Source organism: Protopterus annectens, chromosome 6.part1 (genome assembly GCF_019279795.1).
Source record: "Protopterus annectens isolate FY-2018-M chromosome 6.part1, PAN1.0, whole genome shotgun sequence".
NCBI lineage: Eukaryota > Metazoa > Chordata > Ceratodontiformes > Protopteridae > Protopterus > Protopterus annectens.
Window position 1 is genome coordinate 149,931,432 of NC_056738.1, and position 23,034 is coordinate 149,954,465.

General features: G+C 39.0%; 1 protein-coding gene across 1 annotated transcript in view; it reads left to right on the top strand.

The window, feature by feature from the left end:
• ABCB11 (ATP binding cassette subfamily B member 11) overlaps positions 1 to 15,092 on the top strand; it is a 991,743-nt gene extending 976,651 nt beyond the window's left edge. The window contains exon 29 of the mRNA XM_044075586.1: positions 14,117 to 15,092. Within this exon, the coding sequence (XP_043931521.1) occupies positions 14,117 to 14,317 (201 nt within the window). The 3' untranslated portion in view covers positions 14,318 to 15,092. The remainder of the gene's footprint in view (positions 1 to 14,116) is intronic.
• The last annotated feature ends 7,942 nt before the right edge of the window (positions 15,093 to 23,034 follow it).

Genomic DNA, 23,034 nt, shown 5'->3' on the forward strand with positions numbered 1-23,034 from the left:
AGAGCACAGCCTGTTGTCTGTTATGCAGATATGACTCAAACCACTTTAAAGCACTAGAGTCGAGTGCAAAAGTTTTAAGTATATTTATCAGAATATGGTGATTAACGATATCGAAGGCTTTGGACAGGTCTATAAAGAGAGCAGAGGTGAGTAAACTATTGTTTTGATTTTTGTTGATGTGGTCAGCAAAGGAAAGGAGGGCTGAAGCCATGCTGACAGTCAGCTAGTAGGTTGTTATTTAATAGGTGTTTAAGAAGTTGCTTTTGGACACATTTTTCCATGATTTTAGATAGGGGGGGAGAGAAGGGCTATGGGTCTTTAGTTAGAGAGTTCAGTTGGAGTTTCCACCTTTATGCAGGTGAATGATATGTGAAACTTTCCAGACCAAAGGAATGAAGCCTTCGATAATGGTTCTGTTAATCAGAATGGAAATGGGATAGGCTAATGGTGTGGCTGCAATTTTTAGATACTGAGCTGGTAGATGGTCTGCAGAAGGGGAGGAGGTTTTTAGTTTCTGGAGAAGAGAGCAATTAAGAGATGTGGGTACTGGATGCAGTAGAAAAGAGGGAACTGAGGAGTTAGACGAGGTGGACTGAGAGGAGATATTGGGGGCTAGTTGATTAGCTAGGGACTGGACAGTTTCAGAAAAGAAGGTATTGAACGTATCAGCAGTTTGTTTAGGGTTGTTTTGGGGAGTACCTATAGCGCATGGGGTGTCAGAGTGGCCAGGCTTTAAGAGACTATTTATTCCTGCCCAGAACTTTTGAAGATTTTGTTGGTTAGCTTGTTATAGATTGTAGTAGTAGTTTCTTTTGTCTAGTAGAACAGCTTTTTAGTGGCATTTCTTATTTGTCTCAAGTTAAGTTGGTGGGTGAGATATTTAGTGCTGCGAAATTTTGTCCAAAGTTTATTTTTCAGAATAAGTTTATGCTTTGTATCTTTTGAAAGCCAAGGGGCAGGTTTTGAGCTGATCCTGATAGATCTTAAGGGAGCATGAGAGTCTAAACTAGAAAGGAACTTAGAGTTGAAGTAAGCTACAGCATCATCCATTGGCAGTTGTTTAAGAGGAGACCAGTTGCATGCATTCAGTTCTGTAAGGAAGCTTTCAAGGTTAAAGTTTTTATTTGTTCTGACCATTTTGTATTTAGTTAGGTTAGGGGAGGTAGTTTTAAGTCTGAATAAGGAGAGGGTAACGGTGAGCTGCCTATCGGGAGCTAGGATCCGCCACATTACACACGCACTCAGGTCACTCCAAAGCAAGTACAAGTATAATGCAGTCATTGTCCATGCTGGTGTGAATGACCTGAGACGTACCTCCCTGGACTACATGAAAAGAGACATTGAGGAGCTCTCCGATTATGTAGCCCAGACTGGTATGACCCTGACCCTGAGCAGCATCCTGCCTTCACCAAGAATGATGCCTCAGTACAAAGACAAAATGATCAGTTTTAACAATTGGCTTAATCACTGGTGTCATTCTAGGGGATCCAATGTCTGTCAGCCTGGGATGACATGCTGGACAAGCCACGTTGCCATGAGGGATGGCTTGCACCTGTCACCACTGGGCTTCCGGATACTGGCCAAGGCTCTTGCCACCCCCATAGTGCCTTTTTTAGGCAATGCTCAAAAGACAAATCAACCTCCGTAAAAAACAAAAATGGAAAAAATTAAGGGTAATGCTGCTCAACGCCAGAAGTCTAAATCTCAAGATGCAGGCACTCGAAGCACTTCTCAGTATGGAGAACATCGATGTCTGTGCAGTAACTGAAACCTGGTTCAAGGCTCCTGAGAGCACTCCAGCGCTACCAGGCTATACCTCATATCATGCTTTTTGGCCTCAAGTTCCAGGCCAAACCACAAAGGGAGGGGGAGTATCCATTTTCATAAAGGACACCTACACCTCTCGATTGGTGGCTACCCATGAAGCATCAGAAACCATACAAGTTTTACTCACCATAGGCAAAACTGCCATACAACTGGTCGCATGTTATAGAACACCCTCCCAATCCCAGGAATCCCATCAAGCATTCCTGTAAACACTGGAGGATATGAATGTCACACCAAACACCATCATATTGGGTGACTTCAACTACCCCAACATAGACTGGGCCCACTATTCTAGCCCTAACATCCTAGCCCAAAGATTCCTGGAATTCATTAACTCAAATGCTATGGAGCAACTGGTCACTTCTCCTACGAGGAGAGATAATATACTTGACCTGATTATCACAAACATGGGGTCCAAATGCTCCGCACCGAATATAAACCCCTCACTAGTAAGATCTGACCATAAACTGATCACGTTGGATGTACATATCCCACCCCCATCCCCAGAACAAAAGACTACAGTGAAAAATTTTTCAAAAGCTGACTTTACACTCCTTAAGTCAGAAATGATATCCTTTAAGCCTACTGGGTTAATGGAAACCACATCCCAAAATGCTGAATCCTACACAACAGCCTTCTACGGACATCTCCAAGAATGCATGGATCAAGCAATCCCAACTAAAACCAAGACCCTCTCCACCAAGGAAAACGCCGGTTTGGTGGAACCCCGCTATAAACAAACTGTACAACAAAAGAAGGAAGCTACTGCAGGACAAAGCCAAATCCCACAAGGGAAAGGCCTCCCTGATCAGCACAAGTAAAAACTACGTTCTCTCATAAAAACATCTAAAGCCAACTTTGAGAGAAAGATTGCCAAGGATACCAAAGACAATCACAAGGCCTTCTTCAATTATGTCAGAACCTTGGGAGGAAATTCTCAGATATGCTCTGAGTTGGTACACAACGACAAAAAATTCACTGACCCTACTGACATTGCCAATATTCTGGCAGATAGGTTCAGTGCAAATTTCTCCCCTCCCTCACCCCCTAAAGATGTAGTAATTATCCCTGCTGAATGTAACCTACCTGTCATCTCAGACATACAGGTGAAATCAGCACTCAACAAAGCAAAAACACAGCATCTATGGGACCCGATGGTATCCCCGGTTGCGTGTTACGTGAACTTCAAGATGAACTAAACCCGCACCTAAAAACGCTATTCAATCTTAGCCTCACTACAGGATATGTACCTGAACACTGGCGCACAGCAACAGTGGTCCCACTTCACAAAGGGGGAAATTCTACTGACCCTGGTAACTACCGCCCCATAAGTCTGACCAGCCTGGTCTGCAAGGCTATGGAAAGAATCATCGTGGAACTCATAAATGGCGATATTGGAGATCTGCAGACCCTTGATCCCACCCAGTTCGGTTTCGTAAAAGGCAGATCCTGCCTCTTAAACCTGGTTGACTTCTTCGAGACAGTCACTAGTGCCATCGACGAGGGCAAGGCTGTCCACACTGCCTACTTGGACTTGGCTAAAGCCTTTGACACGATACCACACTCTGGCATCATAGACAAGCTCAGCAGCCTAAATGTAAATCCATATGTCACAAGATGGGTAGCAAACTGGCTAAAAACAGAACCCATAAGGTCAAAATTGCTGGAGCCATGTCAGACTCAAAACCAGTCACAGTGGTGTCCCACAGGGCTCAGTCTTGGGACCACTCTTATTCGGCATTTACTTCGGATGTGAAAGCAAATATGGGAGGATTATGGCTGACAAAGTTTGCAGATGACTGCAAACTGGGTGCCATAGTTGATTCACCTGCTGACACACACATCCTACAGAAAGGTCTCACTGAAACGGACAACTGGTGCCGGAATCATGGCCTCAAACTTAACGCCAAAAAATGTATAGTCATCCCCTTTGGGAAAAACAAAGTACCCACAAATTATCACATAGACAATAACCCACTGAGTACGGAAGAATTAATCAGAGACCTGGGGACTCAAGTCGATAGTGACCTCTCCTTTGACAACCATGTTGCCAAAGTGGTCAGAAAGACATTCTACCTTGCCCATCTCATCATGAAGGGATTCTCATCCAGATCAAAGGAGGTCATTGTACCTCTATATTCCTCCCTTGTCAGGCCCATGATTGAATATAATGCTCCATTTGGGATGTATCTCACCCGGCACATGCAACAACTGGAAAGACCCCAGAAGTACCTCACCAAGAGGATCATGGGTCTCAAACATGTGCCTTATCCAGCTAGATTAAAAAAACTCCAGCTCTATTCAGTAGCATACCGCCTGCTCAGAGGTGATTTGTGCCTAATATATAGGGCCATGTCCAACCAAGAACTGATGGACATGCTCCATCTCAAAAAATCCAGATCCACCAGAACCACACGAGCTAAAGATTTCAACCTCTGCACAAATATGAATAAAACATGCTGGAGGGATAGATTCATAACACAGAGGTTACCCGTACTCTGGAACAAAATCCCAGTTCATGTGAGACAGAGCCCTTCATTGGCACTGTTCAAGAAAAATCTCGATGCATGGATGGGAGATCGTAAGTTTACCCCGGGAGTCACCTCAGTGTCACTACTAGACAGAGGTATAGTTTACTAAATAATGGGGTCCCACATGTGTCACTACTAGAGAGGCGCAACTATATAATACGGGGTGGCGTAAGCCACATCATTGTTGGCTAGGCTTGTAAATGCCCCAGGGCAGATAGCCTAGTACACTACTATGAAACTATGAAATAAATAAGTAAGAGCGTGGTCACTTAAATCATCAGGTAGTGTACCTAGTGTATAAGTATGGTGGTGCCTATTTATCAGAATCCAGTCCAATATGCTTTCTTTGTTGTTAGTTTTGCTGGTTCTGGTAGGGGCTTGAATAGTTTGAGAAACACCAGGAAGATTTAAGAGGGTGGGAGGGTCTACTGAGGTGCAGGTTTTCCAGTCTATATTGACATCGCCGAGGACTATGGTTTCTTGTGGAAATCGAATAGAAAGCCAGCTAAGGATCCCTTCTAGGGTACTGATATTATTTCCAGGGGGAATGTAGGTGCAGATTATATAGATGGACTTGTGTGGATTAAGTTGGAGTTTGGAGATAAGGATTTTGGCATTACTTATAGAGGGAGGTTTTTCTTGTAATACAGTCATATGTAAGCCATTTTTGTAAAGGATAGCTATCCCACCACCTTTTTTGGCTTGACGGTCAAGTCTGTGGATGTTGTAGCTAGAGGAAGTAATCTCCCTGTCTAGGGTTGCAGGTTTGAGCCAGGTTTCCGATAGGCATAGCATGTCGAAAGAGTGTATGTCTAGCAGGGCATGGAGGTGGGTGATTTTGTTATTAATGCTGCGGATGTTAAGGTGAGCAATGGAGAGAGAGTTAGGGGGTTTGGAGGGTATATTTGGGCATAAGGGAGGGTACAGAGGGGGTTTATAGTAGCAGTTTTGTTTGGGCCAGAGGTGGGATGAATGTCACCTGCTAGCAGAGATAGAAGTAGTCTTTTTATTAGGTCTGAGGGTTTGGAGAGGATGTGTAAGGATTTTCTGTTTACCTGATAAGAGTAGGAAAAGTGGAACTTTCTGTGAAATTTTGCAAGTAGGTAGCTGGGGGAGGAAATGATGTTTGAGAAAGGTTGAAATGTATTTCGTGGAGGAGAGTTAGTATGTTGAGAGAGGGTGTGTGGTACTTTGAGGCTAAGATGTTTGTAAGAGGTTAGTAGGTAGGGTAATAGAAGGAGAGGAAAAGGTGTGAAAAAGAAGATTAGTTTTAAGTAAGATGAGGTTTGAGGAGAAGGTATAATGAATAGGGGGTAATAGAATGGAAGCTAGGGAAATAGAAAAGAAAGTGTAGGGGGAAGTTATGTATGTGGTATAGGAGTAGGTGGATGGGTATTGGATGAAAAAAGAGGGGAGGGGATAAAGTATGATTGGAGAGGTAAAGAGGAGGGAGTGGTTAGGGAAGTATAAGTGTAGGAGCTCTGGGGGCAGGGTAGGAGAGCAGAGTGAGCCCATAGGGCAAACAGAGCGGGATCAGACAAAGTAAGGAAGACAGTCGGAAAACAATCAGAAAAAAAAAGTGGAGTAGGTAAGTTAGCGTGGAGAGAGGAGTGACAAAGGGGTAAAGCTTAAGGTCTAATCAGAAAAAGGAAAAGAGTAAGGAATAAGGGGGGCAGTGGAGAGGATTCAAAGTATTACGATTTGCAGCTAGAACTATAGTTAGTTTAAAGCAAAGGTTAAGGGAATACAGGTAGAGTATAATCTCAGGAATAGGGTGCCATCTAGTGGGCAAAAAGTTCAAAACAGTAAAAGGGAGTTAGGAGGGCAGAATAGGAGCAGGGAGAGAAGAATAGAAAGAAACCAAAACTGACGATATCCAAGAGGGGGGACGCTTAAAAAAAAGAAGGACAGGCCAGATTGGAGAAGCAGCAGCTGGGCAGTGGGAGAGAGGAGGTGAGGCTGCTAGGGGTCCTGGCTAACAGGGGTCACAGAAGGTCAGGGCAAAAACAAGACAATAATTCAAAAAAAGAAAATTAAAAATAGCTAGACGGTGCACAACATACTTTCTAGCTTCTTGAGAGTACACGGTTCTGAGGGGAGACCCAAAACTTTGAGAAACAGGGGATGAAGCCGATATATATATGTGTGTGTGTGTGTGTGTGTGTGTGTGTGTGTGTGTGTGTGTGTGTGTGTGTGTGTGTGTGTGTGTGTGTGTGTGTGTATATGTGTGTACATCACTACATATAGTCAGGCATTCATAATGTTGGACATCTGTAATGCCAGCAGAAGTGATTAAATAATCATATAATCACTTCTGCCAGTATTACTTTGTGTGAATTCACAGAACAGTGAGGAGTGGGAAGTTGCCCTTTTCCCACTATTTTACAATCTTGGAGTTGGTATATATAATTAGCAGGGGCTATGGGGAGCCTGCAAATTTTTTTTTTTTGGGTTTTGATCCTTTGGGGTTGATATTTTGGTGTACAGTCTTCTGCTGTTTTGCTATATGCTATATTGAATTACATCCCTGTCATACATCTATCGATATATATATATATATATATATATATATATATATATATATATATATCGCTCTAATATATATATAGATATATATAGATAGATAGATAAATAGGAGCATAAACATTTGTCAAGGTATGCCTTTGTCGACAGCAAACAGGAGAGTACTGAAACATCAAAAGAAATACTGTCTGAGACCAGAATGATTGAGCAATGCAGTCATCAATTGGAATTCCTTTGCTGTCTGTTTAGAACATGGTGATGTCAGTCAAATAATGTCCTTTATCAGATCTCCATGTCAATACAGAGGGTAGTACAAACAACCAACATACTCCCTCCGACAATAGGCAGTGTATACATTGCTAGCATGCAAAGCCAGTGTTAGTAATAGATTGTTTCCTATGTAATTTAGAAAAGGTAACTGAAAAAAGAATGGACCTGTAAATACAAACTACCTAGGAAATGTAAGGGGAGGACTGTAAAAATCCAGATTGTAACAGCGGAAGAGTTGTCTGTCCCTCATCAGCATGATCCTGATAAATCAGAGAAAGAGCACTAAGAGGCTAGTAGTAGACAAAATTAAGGTAACAATTTCTAGGGATGCATCTTACCTGATAGTGGATGATATCATAGCATCCACATCAATATCAAAAGCAGTAGCTCTTCCTGGCAGAAAAACCTGGTGCAACGTGTCCAATTCTACAGAAGAATGCATGAAAGTGACAGTGGAAATTCTCCTTTACTACTTGAAAATTTGGACAATAGGGAATCGCGTTTGAGAGATGCTAGTTTCCTTTGTAAAATAATTAGTGACCCTTCTGGTGGCATACAGGTATTGAGTTTTATAACCACTAATTTGAGAGGTCTTGCAATGGCTACTATCTGGCTAATGGATGGCACCTTCCTTACTCGAGGTAAACTGTGTAGGCAATTGTATAGTCCATACTTTTATTAATGTGATAAAGAACTGCATCATTACTATTTATTCTAATGTCTAAGATGTCACTGAAAGCATATAATATTATGTGGACTTGTGTACTATAATGTTTTATGGAGCAGAGGCTATCCATTGTTCTTAAATTTGTAATGTGTGACTATGAACCAGAGGCTATTAGAAGCATTGGTAGGACTATGGGTAGTGTGCGGTGTAAATGAAGTTTTTTTCATCTTTCCCAAAATCTGTGGAGAAAAATATAGGGTCTTGGACTATCATCATTGAAAGGTGTAGATAACACCATTGAAGTGTGTGTTAAAAAATTACTAGCTTTATGTTTTCTTGAGATAGTAGAGGTGTACACAAACCTAGAACTGCTTTTCTCTTCTGAAGCGTCACCTTTTCTGAAATACTTTATTTATATAGAAAGTGTAGGAAGTTCTCTACACCGGATAATCTAGCCCAAATTTTCCATAAACGCTTCCAGTCAGTTTTTAGAAAGTGTGTGACTAGAATCATTCTGCTAAGGTGAGACACACAAGGATTCATTGCCTGTTAGGTAAGAGTTTAGTTGATCTTGTTTCTGTTATGAACATTATTGTCTGTGCGCAGAATGGAATCGAAGAGCTGCCAGAGAGGTTATTAGTAGAATTCCTGAAGTGTAGATCTTAATCTGTGAGATATTAAAGAAAATAATGTTGAATAAGAACAGTTACTCGATTTATTTTTTTTTTAGGTTTTTTTTTTACTGCAGTTGCGCATAATATGCGTCTTTAATATGATGCATACTACTTGTATTTCATTATATGGTACAGCCCTGATTTGGTAAATTCTTATTTTATTTATAGGTTCCTTAACTATTGTGCAGTATGTTTGGGGAGAAATACTATCAGTATATTAACATGGGTTGCCTGTCTCTATGAGTTTTGTCTTGAATTCTGCAGCTGTGATTATAAGTGATTTTTATTATTTATTATTTGTTGGGGCTGTGGTCTGAGTCACTCAGGGAGGTTACATAATTTGTTTTCATATACCTGTTTCTGCAACTTTTGTATCTGTGCAATAGTTTTATGTGTTTCCTCATGCTTTATTACCAGGATGGCTGGCATGTCGGGCTTTCCACGACTATGAATTCCAATTTCAATGTTGTCAGTTTCGCTAAATGCAGGTTGTGATATTATTACACACACACACACACACACACACACACACACACACACACACACACACACACACACACACACACATACATACATAAACACACACACACATACATAAACACACACACACACACACACACAAATACATAAACACACACACACACAGATACATAAACACACACACACACACACACAAAACACACACACACACACACACACACATAAACACACACACAGGCACACACACACACATACATAAACACACACACACATACATAAACACACACACACACACACACCCACACGTGTACATTTTCAGTGTCATTTACTCAGATAGTTGATCCAAAAATAATATCAAAAAGTAGATATCATTGTCAGTTGATCAACATTCAGAATGTTGTCAATGGAAGGTTGCAGGCTTCTTGTAATGGCACTTAGACTGATAGATCAATAAAAGTAAGAATGATGCATTTTTATCACTTTCCACGTGCTCTAAGTTTATATAGATATATAAATAGCTGTGGTGTGTTTCATTGAAGGGTGAAAGTAATTTTCCTTATGTGAAAATACAATGTGTGTTTAGTGACATTGAAAATGTTTTTGACTAGTTACCTGCCAAGGGTTTAAAATGTTTTGACATCTAATAACCACATGTTGATTAATCAACACATGAATTTTCATAGTGAACTCAATGAGTATTGTAAATACTAAAGAAAGACCTGATTCGTATGTTATCATGAATTATATAAAGTTGACCATGTTGAAAGTGGGAATTAATATACATGTTAGAAAAGTACATTATTTTTTGTTTGTCTTTTCGGCTTTTCACGGTAAGGGCTTGCCACAGCGGAACTCCGGTCCGCTAATGATTGTCAGTAGATTTTTGTGGTGCCGAGTTGCCAGCCCGACGTCCAACCTTCAGCGAAGGCACGCCCATTCACGCATGTCTTTCAGAGGCCACTCGACCACGGGGAGGACATGCAGACTCCACACAGAAGGCACTCCCTGCACACTAGCTGAGAAGTGAACGGGAGATCCTCTTGCTGTGAAGCAACAACGCAACCGCTGTACCACCATGGCTTAATCTAGAAAAGTACATTGTAATGAATGCAAATTCATAGAAAGATGTAAGTGTTCAAAAGGACTATGCTATCCAGGGTCACATAAGCAGCATCCATAAGAGTTAGTGTGGTGTAACTGGAGCCATAAAAATATAAACTCAAGAACTGCAGAGGCCATCCTTTCCCTGTACATAAGCATTATAAGACCTATAATTAAATAAAGAAATTCTGCATAAGCACATCCCAACTAAAATGCAGGAAAATGATGGAAAAATACAGTTGTATGATATAAACTATCCATTCTCTACTCCCTGAGAATGATTTCTAGTGCTTGGGCTGTACATTCTTAGTAGCAAAAGATTATGAGATTGTATATTACTTAAAAGATACATTTTTTTTTTAAATCAGTGCCTAGACCTCATTAACTATTAGTAACATGACTTTAGGAGGAGGGGTTAACAGACTAGAGAATGTTGAGTTTGAACAAGATCACTGTTAACTGGTTCTCCAAAAGAGTGATAACTATTAGGTATAAATTACCTGAATGAGGAGTAGACAGATGCATGCATGGCTTTAAAACGTCACTGGGCTAAGACATGGATCATAAAAGTATGAATACTGCTCCTTATCCAGGCAAATGAATCATTATGTTCTATTCAGAAACTGTACTGAAGGAGATGCAGAGAGCCTACACAGGTGGGTACCTACAATTTAAGGTATCTGAGTAATGGTAAGTTACTAATAACTAAACATAATCTGCACTACAATGGGAATGAAAGCATACACCATTATAGTTAAGGCACTGCTCTCATTTTTGTATCACAACAACTGTGTAGTGATATTAGGTAGAGTTAATTATACTTGGGGTTATGTTCTTTGGCAGTAGCAACCTTATTTCTAGAAAATGGTGGGCTGTGGGGGCATGGTTTGGGCTGCTGCTTGTACATAGAAACTTTTATTGATTGAGATACATTATCTGTCCATTGTCCTTCTCTTCCATGAAATTCAGACCCATTTTAGATCAGAACATTCAAAAAGCTGGTGTCTAAGACTTATATGGCTTACACAAGTGGGATTAAATAATTAACCAGGCTACCCCAATTTAATTATGTTGCATTTTATATATAATATATAATTCCTGGTTATTGTTTTCATTGACCATTTATTTGATTTTAGTTATTCTACTTCTTTTGGTCACCTTGAAGCACATTTTTCCCAGCAAGTGTAAAATCTGTATTCAGCAGAACTAGATAACCTTTCCTACCTTTTTTAATTTCTCTGCCAGTATCCTTATGTTAATAAAAAAGTCTTTCCCCTTTCTAAACCTGCACTAATCAGTATCTAGAGTAATAAGCTGGGCAGGTGGGTGTCTGTGATCCTGAGAGATGTTAATCTGTGAACCTGGATGGAGTTTTAATCCGTGGATAAGTACCATTCATTTATATAAAAGCCAACACACATATTTGACTTACAATATACTTTATGTATGATCGAGTGCACTTAAAGTCAGAGCATTCATTAATGGATTTCAGTTCACTAAAGTGTTTAATTCATTCTTAAAAAAATATTTTTCTTGGATAATTCTTATGGACGTTGCTTACACTTTCTATGTATTGATGAAATACTGAGTTTTCTTTGACTCCTGTTGATTTGGAGAGCATGTAGATGTATATGATGCGTCCCTTTCATTTGATTTAAGAACACAGTAATACTGAATACATTTGATTCATATTGTAGGATGTCGTGCTCATGCAAAAGAAGAGATACAGAAAAACGGAAATATTTAGCTTTAATTTACTTACAATCAGGATGTATATGCATAGGCAGACACTTGCAAGTGCCAGCTTCTAGATAGCAAGTTCTCACTGTATTCACTGTCATTGGTGGATTAGTTAATGCCTACCTTAGTATTTCACACACACACACACACACACACACACACATATATATATATATATATATATATATATATATATATATATATATAAATAACTACTTCATATCATTGCATACGAAAACAGCAAACCAGAGAACACACTGAGACCAAAATGCTGAAGTATCTAATCAATTAAACTTTACAATGCTGAATGTTCACAACACTGAAATACTACTACACATACGCTAATCTAAACACTTACAAATGTTACAAAACAATTAAAAATAACCACTAAATGGACTACTATACACTCACAATGTTTTTTGTAGGGCGGCTATGCCCCCTGCACCCCCCCCCTCCCCAAAACTTATATAAACCAACTCCATGATCACACTCCAGTGGGGAAAAGGCTAAATGTCCTGATCCACACTGTACAGTGATCTCCACCAACAATCCTTGCAATCGGTAAATTATCATAAAAGCTTAAAGCCTATAATTTACCTGTTCTCTTAGCTCTGAGCGAATTTACACTATCAGGGCAGTTAGGCCAGTGTCAGCGTATGTGTTATAGTATTTCAGTGTTCTGAACTTTTGGCATTGTGATGTTTCACTGATTAGGAGGTTCGGCGTTTTGGTGTCAATGTTCTGTGGGTCACTGATTTGGTACATGATGACTTGAAAGGGATTTATATATATATATATATATATATATATATATATATATATATATATATATATATATACATGTGTGTGTGTGTGTGTGTGTGTGTATGTATATATATATATATATATATATATATATATATATATATATATATATACACACACACATATACATATATATTGTAAGACATCCCTTTGAAATTTATAAAACCTCAGACCTTGTGGAACAATGTTATTTTGGATGCAGGAATCTAAGTAAAAGTAATCGTATTCAATGTTTTTGTAGATGGTCAAAAGTCTTTCAAGTTTGAAAATAAGGTTTTTACAATTAGTAGGTTCGTTGATGTTGTCTCCGAATTAGTACCCCCATTATGTTGTGCTGGATGTGAATGTACATCTAAATTGAACAGGTTCATTCTGTTATCGGTGTTAATTATATTCAGAACTGAGGAATTCCTCTGAGTTGAGCTGTTTCTGTTTTGAAAAATATGCGTCTGCGATCCTGGTGGGTCACCATTCTGCCACTGTTAAAATTGCTTAGACGAAGTAGTAAATCCTGTGTTCTGGTACTGGTCTCAGACAATGAAGTAATCATAGTATTTAGGTCTGTAGGGATGGAGTAAGTGGAAAGATTCAAAAGATTCTGGCTGCTGGAGCCAGGTTCAACTGTAATGATGCCTTCCATTAGTTAGAATCGGAAATGTAATAAGTAACTAAAACAACCAAAAAAACTGAAGAAAGTTATTAAAATAAAAAAAAAATCATGATGTGCGGTGTGGTATATGGATATAGCTGGAGATTCAGGTAAATTATGTTTTTGTAAGGGTATTGGGTAGGGATTTTAGTGTGTGTGAGGGTGTTTGGAGTTTTTAGGTGTGGGTTAGGGTAGGTAGGTAAGATTTTGAGTACGTAAGTGTTGAGAGTGGTGGTACATGTATGTATGTAATGTGTATTTGTGCAAGGAGAGTGTAAAATGTGTAGTGGTGGGTTTTGTGTGTTTGTGGTTTTAGTGCAACCTCGGAGTTAGTATATATAAGTATTGTGGGTGTGAGGGGCACAACACATGGGGAGTGCAGGGGCCTTGCCCCCCTGCTTATATGTAAGGTAGTTGCATGTGTTTAGTTTGTTGTGTTTGTGTGTGTTTAGTTGGTTTGTTTTAGAGTTGGGAGGAAGGTGTATGTGTGCTAGTTTGTGTGGTGGACTGTGTGTGAAAAGTCGCGATTTTGAATTTTGCACTTTTGGGGTTTTGAGTTTTAGAGTTTTCGGCTTTATAGTCTCAAGATACTGAAATTCGATATTTCAGTATTTCGGGATTATAAAGTGAAACCCTACACACACACACACACACACACACACACACACACACACACACACACACACACACACACACATATATCATTTTATATTGTTACCTTATTTAATGTATCTTTTTAATTATATACATTTGCCTGTCTTAGTTTGTATATATGTGCATATCATTTAAAAAATGTTATTTTATTTTATATATACTTTTAATCATAAAATTTTGTCTGTCTTATTCTCAGACAGTACAAGCAGCATTGGATGAGGCTAGACAAGGCCGAACCTGCATTGTCATTGCACACCGTTTGTCCACTATCCAGAACTCTGATGTAATAGCTGTTATGTCACGAGGAATTATCATTGAGAAGGGGAACCATGATGAACTGATGTCTATTAAAGGAGCATATTATAAACTTGTGACCACTGGAGCACCAATCAGTTAATGTATTATCTGTAGATATGCTAGCTAATACTGTTATGCCAAACAGATGTTGTAAATACTTTGGAAATAAGAGTAAAAATCTGTGTTGCTGCACTACAGATTTGAAGTAGCAACTGTAGTATGCAATGTATTTAATTGTATTGTGCCTATAGCCTTTGCTGTCCAAAAGGTTACATTTTGATGTACTTGCAAAACTAAATTTGGAAGGAAGGCATCAGAACATGAAGAAACCCTGATGTTTCATTAGCTACATAATACTTTGCAGATTGTAAAAATGTAACATAATATGATGCTAACACGGTTCTGATTTTCAGAATGCTAATTACCTAATCTAATAAGTGAAAAACACACATTCCTACTGTACAAAACTAGAAACACTACTTCAGAATCAGTTGAAATCTTGATCAATTAGCATAGTACTAAAGCTTTACAATGTAGCTGTAATTGTTTTGCATGGAACTTTGAATGCTATGTCCTTTAACTATAAATGGATTTACAGTTACATGTCATAGTCTAGTAGCAATCTGTAGAGTAATATAAACAACCTGCTTTTCCTTTGCTTTTATTTTCACCTTATCATGTAGCGGGAGTAACAAAGATCATGCTGTGAAGAGTTGACCATTTGTTTTCAGAATGACATTTGCAGAATCACTGTAACATTCTTTACAGTGTGAATTTATTCTACTCAGTTTAAGGCAAGTGTATTAATTAAATTGCTTGTGTTTTGTTCTCATTTGTAATTAAAGAAATCAATAAATATGTGTCAGCCATCTGTAGAATTTATTTGCAGTACTGAATTACATGTACCTTAATAATCCAAACCCTAATTTATGAACTCATCCATTAATTATTAGATAAGTGATATAAAAGTAGTATGGACTTGAATACCAGGTTTCTTCAATCTGTCGAGGCCTATTGACATTTTAGAATTTTTTAATCTGCGGTGTTATTAAGAGTCATCTCTTGGCAAAAATATGGTGGGGGAGTATCCATTTTCATCAAGGATACCCACACCTCCAGGTTAGTGGCACTGCACGAGGCAGCAGAGACCATCCATGTGCAACTAACAGTAGGTAAAACTGCTTTTCAGTTCATAGCCTGCTACAGATCACCCACCTTGTCTCAGGATCCCCACTCGGCATTCCTGAGAACATTGGAGAATATGAAGGTCTCACCAAACACCATGATATTGGGGGATTTCAACTACCCAAACATTGACTGGGAAAACTACTCAAGTCCCAACTCTTTTGCCCAACGGTTCCTGGAGTTTATAAACTCAAATGCCATGGAACAACTGGTCAACACTCCCACAAGTGGGGACAACATATTGGACTTGGTCATCACCAACATGGGAGCTCAATGTTCCACACCAGAGATAAATCCCTCATTGGTAAGATCAGACCATAAACTTATCACAATGGACATCCACATCCCAACCCCACCCCCAGCCAAGGAAACCACTGTGAAAAATTTCTCAAAAACAAACTTCACACTTCTCAAGATTGAGGTGGAAAGTTTCAAAGCCCCCAGACTAATGGAAAATGCTACCCAAACCGCAGAATCCTTTACAAATGCACTCTATGAGCACCTACAGGAATGCATGGATCGTGCCATCCCAAGTAAAACCAAGACTCACTCCTCCAAAAACAGGAGACCAGTCTGGTGGACCCCAGCCATAAATAAGCTATACAACAGAAGGAGAAAACTATTACATGACAAGGCAAAATCCCAAAAAGGGAAGGCATCCTTGATCAGTACTAGCAAAAAACTTCGATCCCTCATAAAATCATCAAAGGCCAGCTTAGAATGAAAAATCGCCAAAGACTCTAAAGATAATCACAAGGCGTTCTTTAGCTACGTCAAGAATCTGGGTGGCAGCTCTCAGATCTGCTCTGAGCTGGTGCAAAATGGCACAAAATACACTGAACCCACTGACATTGCCAACATCCTGGCAGACAGGTTCAGTGCAAACTTTACCCCCCTTCTTCCCCAAAAGGACCTGTGTCTATCCCAGAAGAATGCAGTCCCCCAAACATCACAGACACACAGGTGAAAGCAGCCTCTCCAAAGTAAAAAACACAGTATCAATGGGACCGGATGGTATCCCAGGCTGCATCTTACATGAGCTCCAAAACAAACTAAACCCTCACATAAATTCACTGTTCCAACTCAGCCTTACCACAGGTTATGTACCCAAAGAATGGCATACAGCAACAGTGATCCCACTCCACAAAGGTGGCACCATAACGGATCCCAGGAACTATCGCCCTATAAGCCTGACTAGCCTGGTCTGCAAGGCTGCGGAGCGCATCATCATGGATCTCATAAACAAAGACAATGGGAACCTCCAAACACTGGACCCCACCCAATCCGGCTTTGTTAAGGGCAGATCTTGCCTCTTAAAACTAGTTGATGTCTTTCAAACAGTTACCAAAGCCTTAGATGAGGGAAAGGTAGTCCACACAGCCTATCTAGATCTCACAAAGGCCTTCGACACAATACCCCACTCTGGCATCATAAATAAGCTTACCAGCTTAAATATCAACCCATATTTCACAAGATGGGTTGCAAACTGGCTCAGGGATAGAACTCACATGGTCAGAGTTACGGGTGCCATGTCCATCTCTAAACCAGTTACAAGTGGCATCCCACAGGGATCAGTCCTGGGACCCCTCTTGTTCGGTATATACTTTTCTAAGGTACAGGCAAACACGGAAGGACTGTGGCTGACCATATTCACAGATGATTGCAAATTGGGAGTCATAACTGACTCTCCGGGTGACACAAGCATCCTCCAGAAGGGCCTTATGGAGACGGATACCTGGTGTCAGAACCATGGCCTCAAGCTAAATGCAAAAAATGCATAGTCATCCCCTTTGGGAAAAACAAAGTGCCCACAAAATACCATACACGAGGTAATCCACTAATTACAGAAGAAGTAATTAGGGATCTGGGGACCCAAGTAGATAGTAACCTCTCCTTTGACAATCACATTGCCAAAGTGGTTAGAAAAACCTTCTATATAGCCCACCTAATCATGAAAGGGTTCACATCTAGATCGAGAGGTCATTGTGCCCCTTTACTCATCGCTCATCAGGCCCATAATTGAGTACAATACCCCATTTGGGATGTACCTTACCCGACACCTGTAACAGCTGGAGAGACCTCAAAAATACCTCACCAAGAGGATCATGGGCCTCAAACATATGCCCTATGCAGCTCGACTAAAGAAACTCCAGCTCTCTTCAGTTGCTTACCGCCTACTCAGAGGCGATATCTGCCTGACATACAAGGCCATGTCTAACGCGGAATTGTTGGACATGCTCCACCTCAAGAAAACCAGATCCATTAGAGCTACACGCTCCAGTGATTTAAACCTTAGCACAACAATAAATAGGACATGCTGGAGGGATATATTCATATCCCAAAGGCTTCCCGCGCTCTGGAATAGAATCTCAGTCCATGTTAGGCAGAGCCCCTCACTGACCCTCTTCAAGAGAAATCTTGATGAGTGAGTGGGAAATCATAAATTTGCTCCTGGGATCACTTCTATGGCCCTGCTGGACAGAGGCTCAGGAATCTAGGCTAAAAGGGAGGCTAAAGCCAACACATTCTGGCTAGGCTTATAAATGCCCTAGGGCAGATAGCCTAGTACCTACCTATGAACCTATATATGTTGACTGCTTGTTAGTGAAGTCTAAAATAAACCTATTACTCCTAAAATGATTACAGCACTTGTAACCTGAAAAAAAAACATACAGATTTTGTCAGTTTTATATCTGTATGATTATTTTTAGCATTAATATCTTCATTTTAGTGTACTGACGTAGAAAATGTCATATAATAAGGCAAAGATTCTTAGTGTTAATAAAATATAAATCCAAGTGGCAGATAAGGACTGCATGGCCATCTATTCATTTGTTTAATGGATATACAATAATCCTTCTTACCTAATTATTTAACAGGTTCTCATTTTTACCAATCAAGATTCCTCATACAGATTGCATATTACTTATCCTATATATTTTTGAATGCAGTCACTGATTCTGTCTCTGCTATCTGTTCAGTGAGACTGCTGTAATCATGTAGTGGACTTTCCTTTGAAATAATGCTTCCTTGTATCTACCATAAGGTACATACCTTATACCATCAGAAATCATCCTAGTGTTTTTTTGATATATATATATATATATATATATATATATATATATTTTTTTTTTTTTTTTTAAAGTATGATACTCATCTGGATTTGATGTTTATTGATGACTTTTGAACAGTTTCACCTATGTCCTTCTGCATTTTGTCCTGTTGACTGTATATATTAAATTATATTATTCTCACTCTTCATACCATTTCTAATGAAGACAGTGTGTCATTTTGTTTCTAATAAACTCTCCAGAACTGCACATTGTGCTATAACTAGGACCTTACATGATCACTATAAGGAGTGCTTGCAATGTGTTGTTTTCTAATGGCGGTGCTTTTCTAGTGTATTTTAACATTCTACCCACCTTCCTTGTTGTTTTTTCATAGTGTTTGTTTACTCTTAAGTCAACAAGCTTGATTACTCCAGGTCCCTTTCCTCACTTGTTCCTAATTTTAAAATCTTCTCCAAAAACTATGTACTGTTTTAATGGTTTCTGCTTCCCAAAGCATTGTTTTATATTTTCTTGCTGTTATGCTGCAATTATTTAGATTATTCATCCTATCTTACCAAATAATTCTCACCATTTCCATACATTCTTTTGTATCAACATTGTAGCATAACTATGCAATTAATCTAGGTCTTCTAAGTCATTTTTAAGACAATGAAATGGACTAGCACTATCATTTATCCATGTGGTCCCTCAATTGTTGCCATACTTTCAACTAAAAGAATGCAGTTTAGTATAAAGCTCTTTTCTGAACAACTTTATTCAGTTATCACTTGTGACATAGGCAAAGCTTGCATTTATATAAAGTAATCAAACTACGGTAACAGGTCAACTTTAACAAACATTATACATCACATGTATTGTTGCATATCATATAATCAAAGCAACATTACATAAATTGTTCAATTCCTGCCTTTTCTGAAACCTCATTCCTCCTCCAAAACATTTTTCTGCATGTATTGTTTCTGCAATTTCCATTTTTTCTATGTAAGTCACTCCTACCCTTTTCTAAAGATCACATTCTTGTTCTTTTATCTCTGTTACAATATTCAGTACTTCAAGTATAGTTGGTTTAGACTTTGATTTCCGTTTTCAAGTAATGGCTTTTCTGTCAGCCACCAGAATCAAACTTAACAAGGCCTACTATGTCTTTATAATTCAGATCTTGTATGCCAGCTCAAAAATTCATTCCCATCATTACACTCCAGTATTTTATATATATATATATATATATATATATATATATATATATATATATATATATATATGGGTATACCTGATAACACCGACATGCCAAAACACCAACAACGAAATAACCAACACGAAAAAAAAAATGACAAAAAAAGAAAGTTCAAAAACACAAAACTTCACATGCCCGACAAACCAAAATCCCGACAATCAACAAAACAAATACCTTTCCCAAAAAACACACACACACAGCACAAGCACACCAAAAACCTTACAAACTTACACTAAACCTTACATACACAACTATCTATGCACTAATCTTAACCCAAACCCTAACCCTAAGGTCTGTCACTATCGCACACTTACCTTACCCGCACCCTAACCCTAACTCACTTAATCCGCCCCTAACCCTTAACTCTGTCACTATCGCACACTTACCTTACTTGCACCCGAACCCTAACTCACTTAACCTGCCCCTAAACCTAAAGTCCGTCACTATCACACTCTTACCTTACTCACACCCTGACCCTAACATCCGTCCCTATCGGACATCTTACCTTAACATGTTGGTGTTCTCAGCATCGGGATTCTCATCTGTCGGTCTTCTCCATTGTCGATCTTCCGGTGACGGTGTTCTTGTCATCAGCGTTGTGCACTGTCAGCGTTTTCAGGTAGACCTACATATATATATATATATATATATATATATATATATATATATATATATACATACACATTAGAGTCTACTTTGCTTCATTGAAAGCTTATTTCACTGAATTTCAATTCACCCTGACCAAATCAATGAAAGCTCAAATTACTGAAAACTCATTTCACCACATCTCATTTCACTGAAGTGAATTACTGGCACTGTGTAGAGTACTGTAAGGCAAGTAAAAGGTATATGCCATTTTCCCCACTGTAGTACAATCCTGGAGTTAGTATATATAGTTAAGGGGGTGTGGGGGCACAGTCCCTCACATTGGGGGGTGTGGAGGGCGTAGCCCCCCACTTAGTTTGGGTTTATATTGTCTTCCGGAAAGAGTTAGTCATTAGTGTTGTAAGTATGTCTATGGTTTAAAATGTATTGTTTTCAAGCTTTCGGTGAAATATAATATAAAACCAAACTAGGTGGGGGCTACACCCCCAACACAGCCCAGTGTGGGGGGGCTGTGCCCCCCACACACACCCCCTAACTATATATACTAACACCAGGATCACATTACAATGGGGAAAAGGGTATATAGTATGTAGGCAATTTTTAAAGTCCGCCAACTCATTACACTATGAGAATATATGCGCCTTTGTACCTCTTTCTTCCCCATTACACTTTCAACATTTGCCATCTACTTGGGGAAAAATTCTTTGGAGTCTGCTTGGGGTACAAAAGTATCTATGCAAACACTTCCAAGCAAAAATCCTAAATCCTCTAGATTTTGTTATATATTGAACTCCTTACCCACCCACATTACCCAGACAGACTGCACAAAGACATAAAAAGTAGCATTAAAAACATATCTCCTTGACAACCTCACATGCCAGTGTAAATCAAGCAAACCACCATAAACCTAGCACTACTTAATACTTACCCAGTTCCACAGGCTCTACATAACTCTTACCCCAATAGCATCAGTCTTATATTACTATTACCGCTGTAACTGATTTTCAACAAGAACTGCCATGATTTCTTTTTTCTTGCAATGCCAAAAGTAACAACTCAAAATTATTGTACTACACCACCAACTGTTTATCAAAGTTTATAGAAGTTCTGATTACATACTGTTACGTTTAATATTGTTTATATATTGTTTAATTTTTTAATCTTGTAACATTGTTTAATTTGATACTTGAAAACTGTTAGTCATCTCTCTATATCTTATTGTTTAATTGTGGAGCTTTTCTCCCCGGGCCTCCACTGAAAATGGGTTACTGATCCAGTGGACTTTCCCGGTTAACAAATGTCAGCAAATAATAAACAATAAATAAATATTTGGAAGCTATAGATATGTACTCTCATTGTTTCTTTGTGAATTGCTTAATTAATCTCTTTTCCCAATCTTTTCTGTCTACCTCGGATTGATTCCTATAGTTATCATGCAATATTTTATATGCCCTATTAATTATCCCATTTTCAACAGCACCTTCTGTTTTAGATTAAATTAAAAAACTCAACCAGTGCAAGTCTTTTATTTAGGATTCCCCTATCCCTTTCTCTTTGTCTATAGTCTGATATCAATCCCTGATAGTGAAGGCAATCTCTAGCCTGAAATCCAAATGTCTTCTTGTCCTCCTCCTATTCTACTACCGTTCCCTTTCTAATTATTTATTCCCAATACCTTGGCTCCTTTGCTGGCTTCCTCCATTAAATTCCAAACTCCTTGTCTATTCACTGTAACCCTAATTGCAGTAATCCCTATTGGCAGAATCCCCTTTCTACATTCCCATCTTGGCTTAGTTCTTAGTATACTTTTTGTTACTTTATGACTATAGTATTCTCTCTTTTTTAATTTCTCCAAGTCTTTTGGGTTTCTAATACCATGACAGGAATGGACCCCATTCCTAAGTCAAAGTACGATTAAAGTTCATGAAATTAGTATTGCTTCAATCTTTGATGCCATCCAGGAGTGCTGTTCACAGCACCCACAATGTGCCCAGTGATGACTCCTGCAATTCTTATGGACTTACATGTATTGTTAACATATCTAAATACTTACTGTAGATTATTTTTTATAAGACCCGTTGCTCCTGCTACTATTGGAACTGTCTGAGTATCTTTCTTCCACATTGCTCTCATTTCTACCTGCAGATCCTGATATTTTATGACTGTATGCAAGACACTGTTGTCACTGGGTGTAGCAATTTCAATGATCAATGCTACTTTTGTCTTCTTTTCATGGACCACTACATCTGGTTTTCTTGCATCTTTCTTTTGAACTGTTGGTAATGGGTGATCTCATGTGATGTAGACTTGCACAATCCCCAGTGCAACAGTCTTGCCACATTATTATGCCTGTCAGCATACAGTCCTTCTGCCATTAGTATGTCACAACTAGCAAAGAGGTATGCAACTCATACTCATACAACTTGACGAGTGGATGGGTAACAGAAAGTTCACACCAGGGATCATACCAACAGATCTACTAGATAAGGGCCAAGGGTACTAGCTGCTAGATCAAGGGCCTAGGGAACTAACCAAAGGGGCCTTTGGGCAGATAGCCCAGTACCTACCTATGAACCTATGAACCTGTTTCCAATTCTGTTTTACAAAACCTGCATTTGTCTGTTTCTCCCACATCTTCAATGGACTTTGTAAACCAATGTGTATGTAGCCCACAATCTTCTGCCACCAATATTAACCTTTCATCTTTTGGTTTGAATT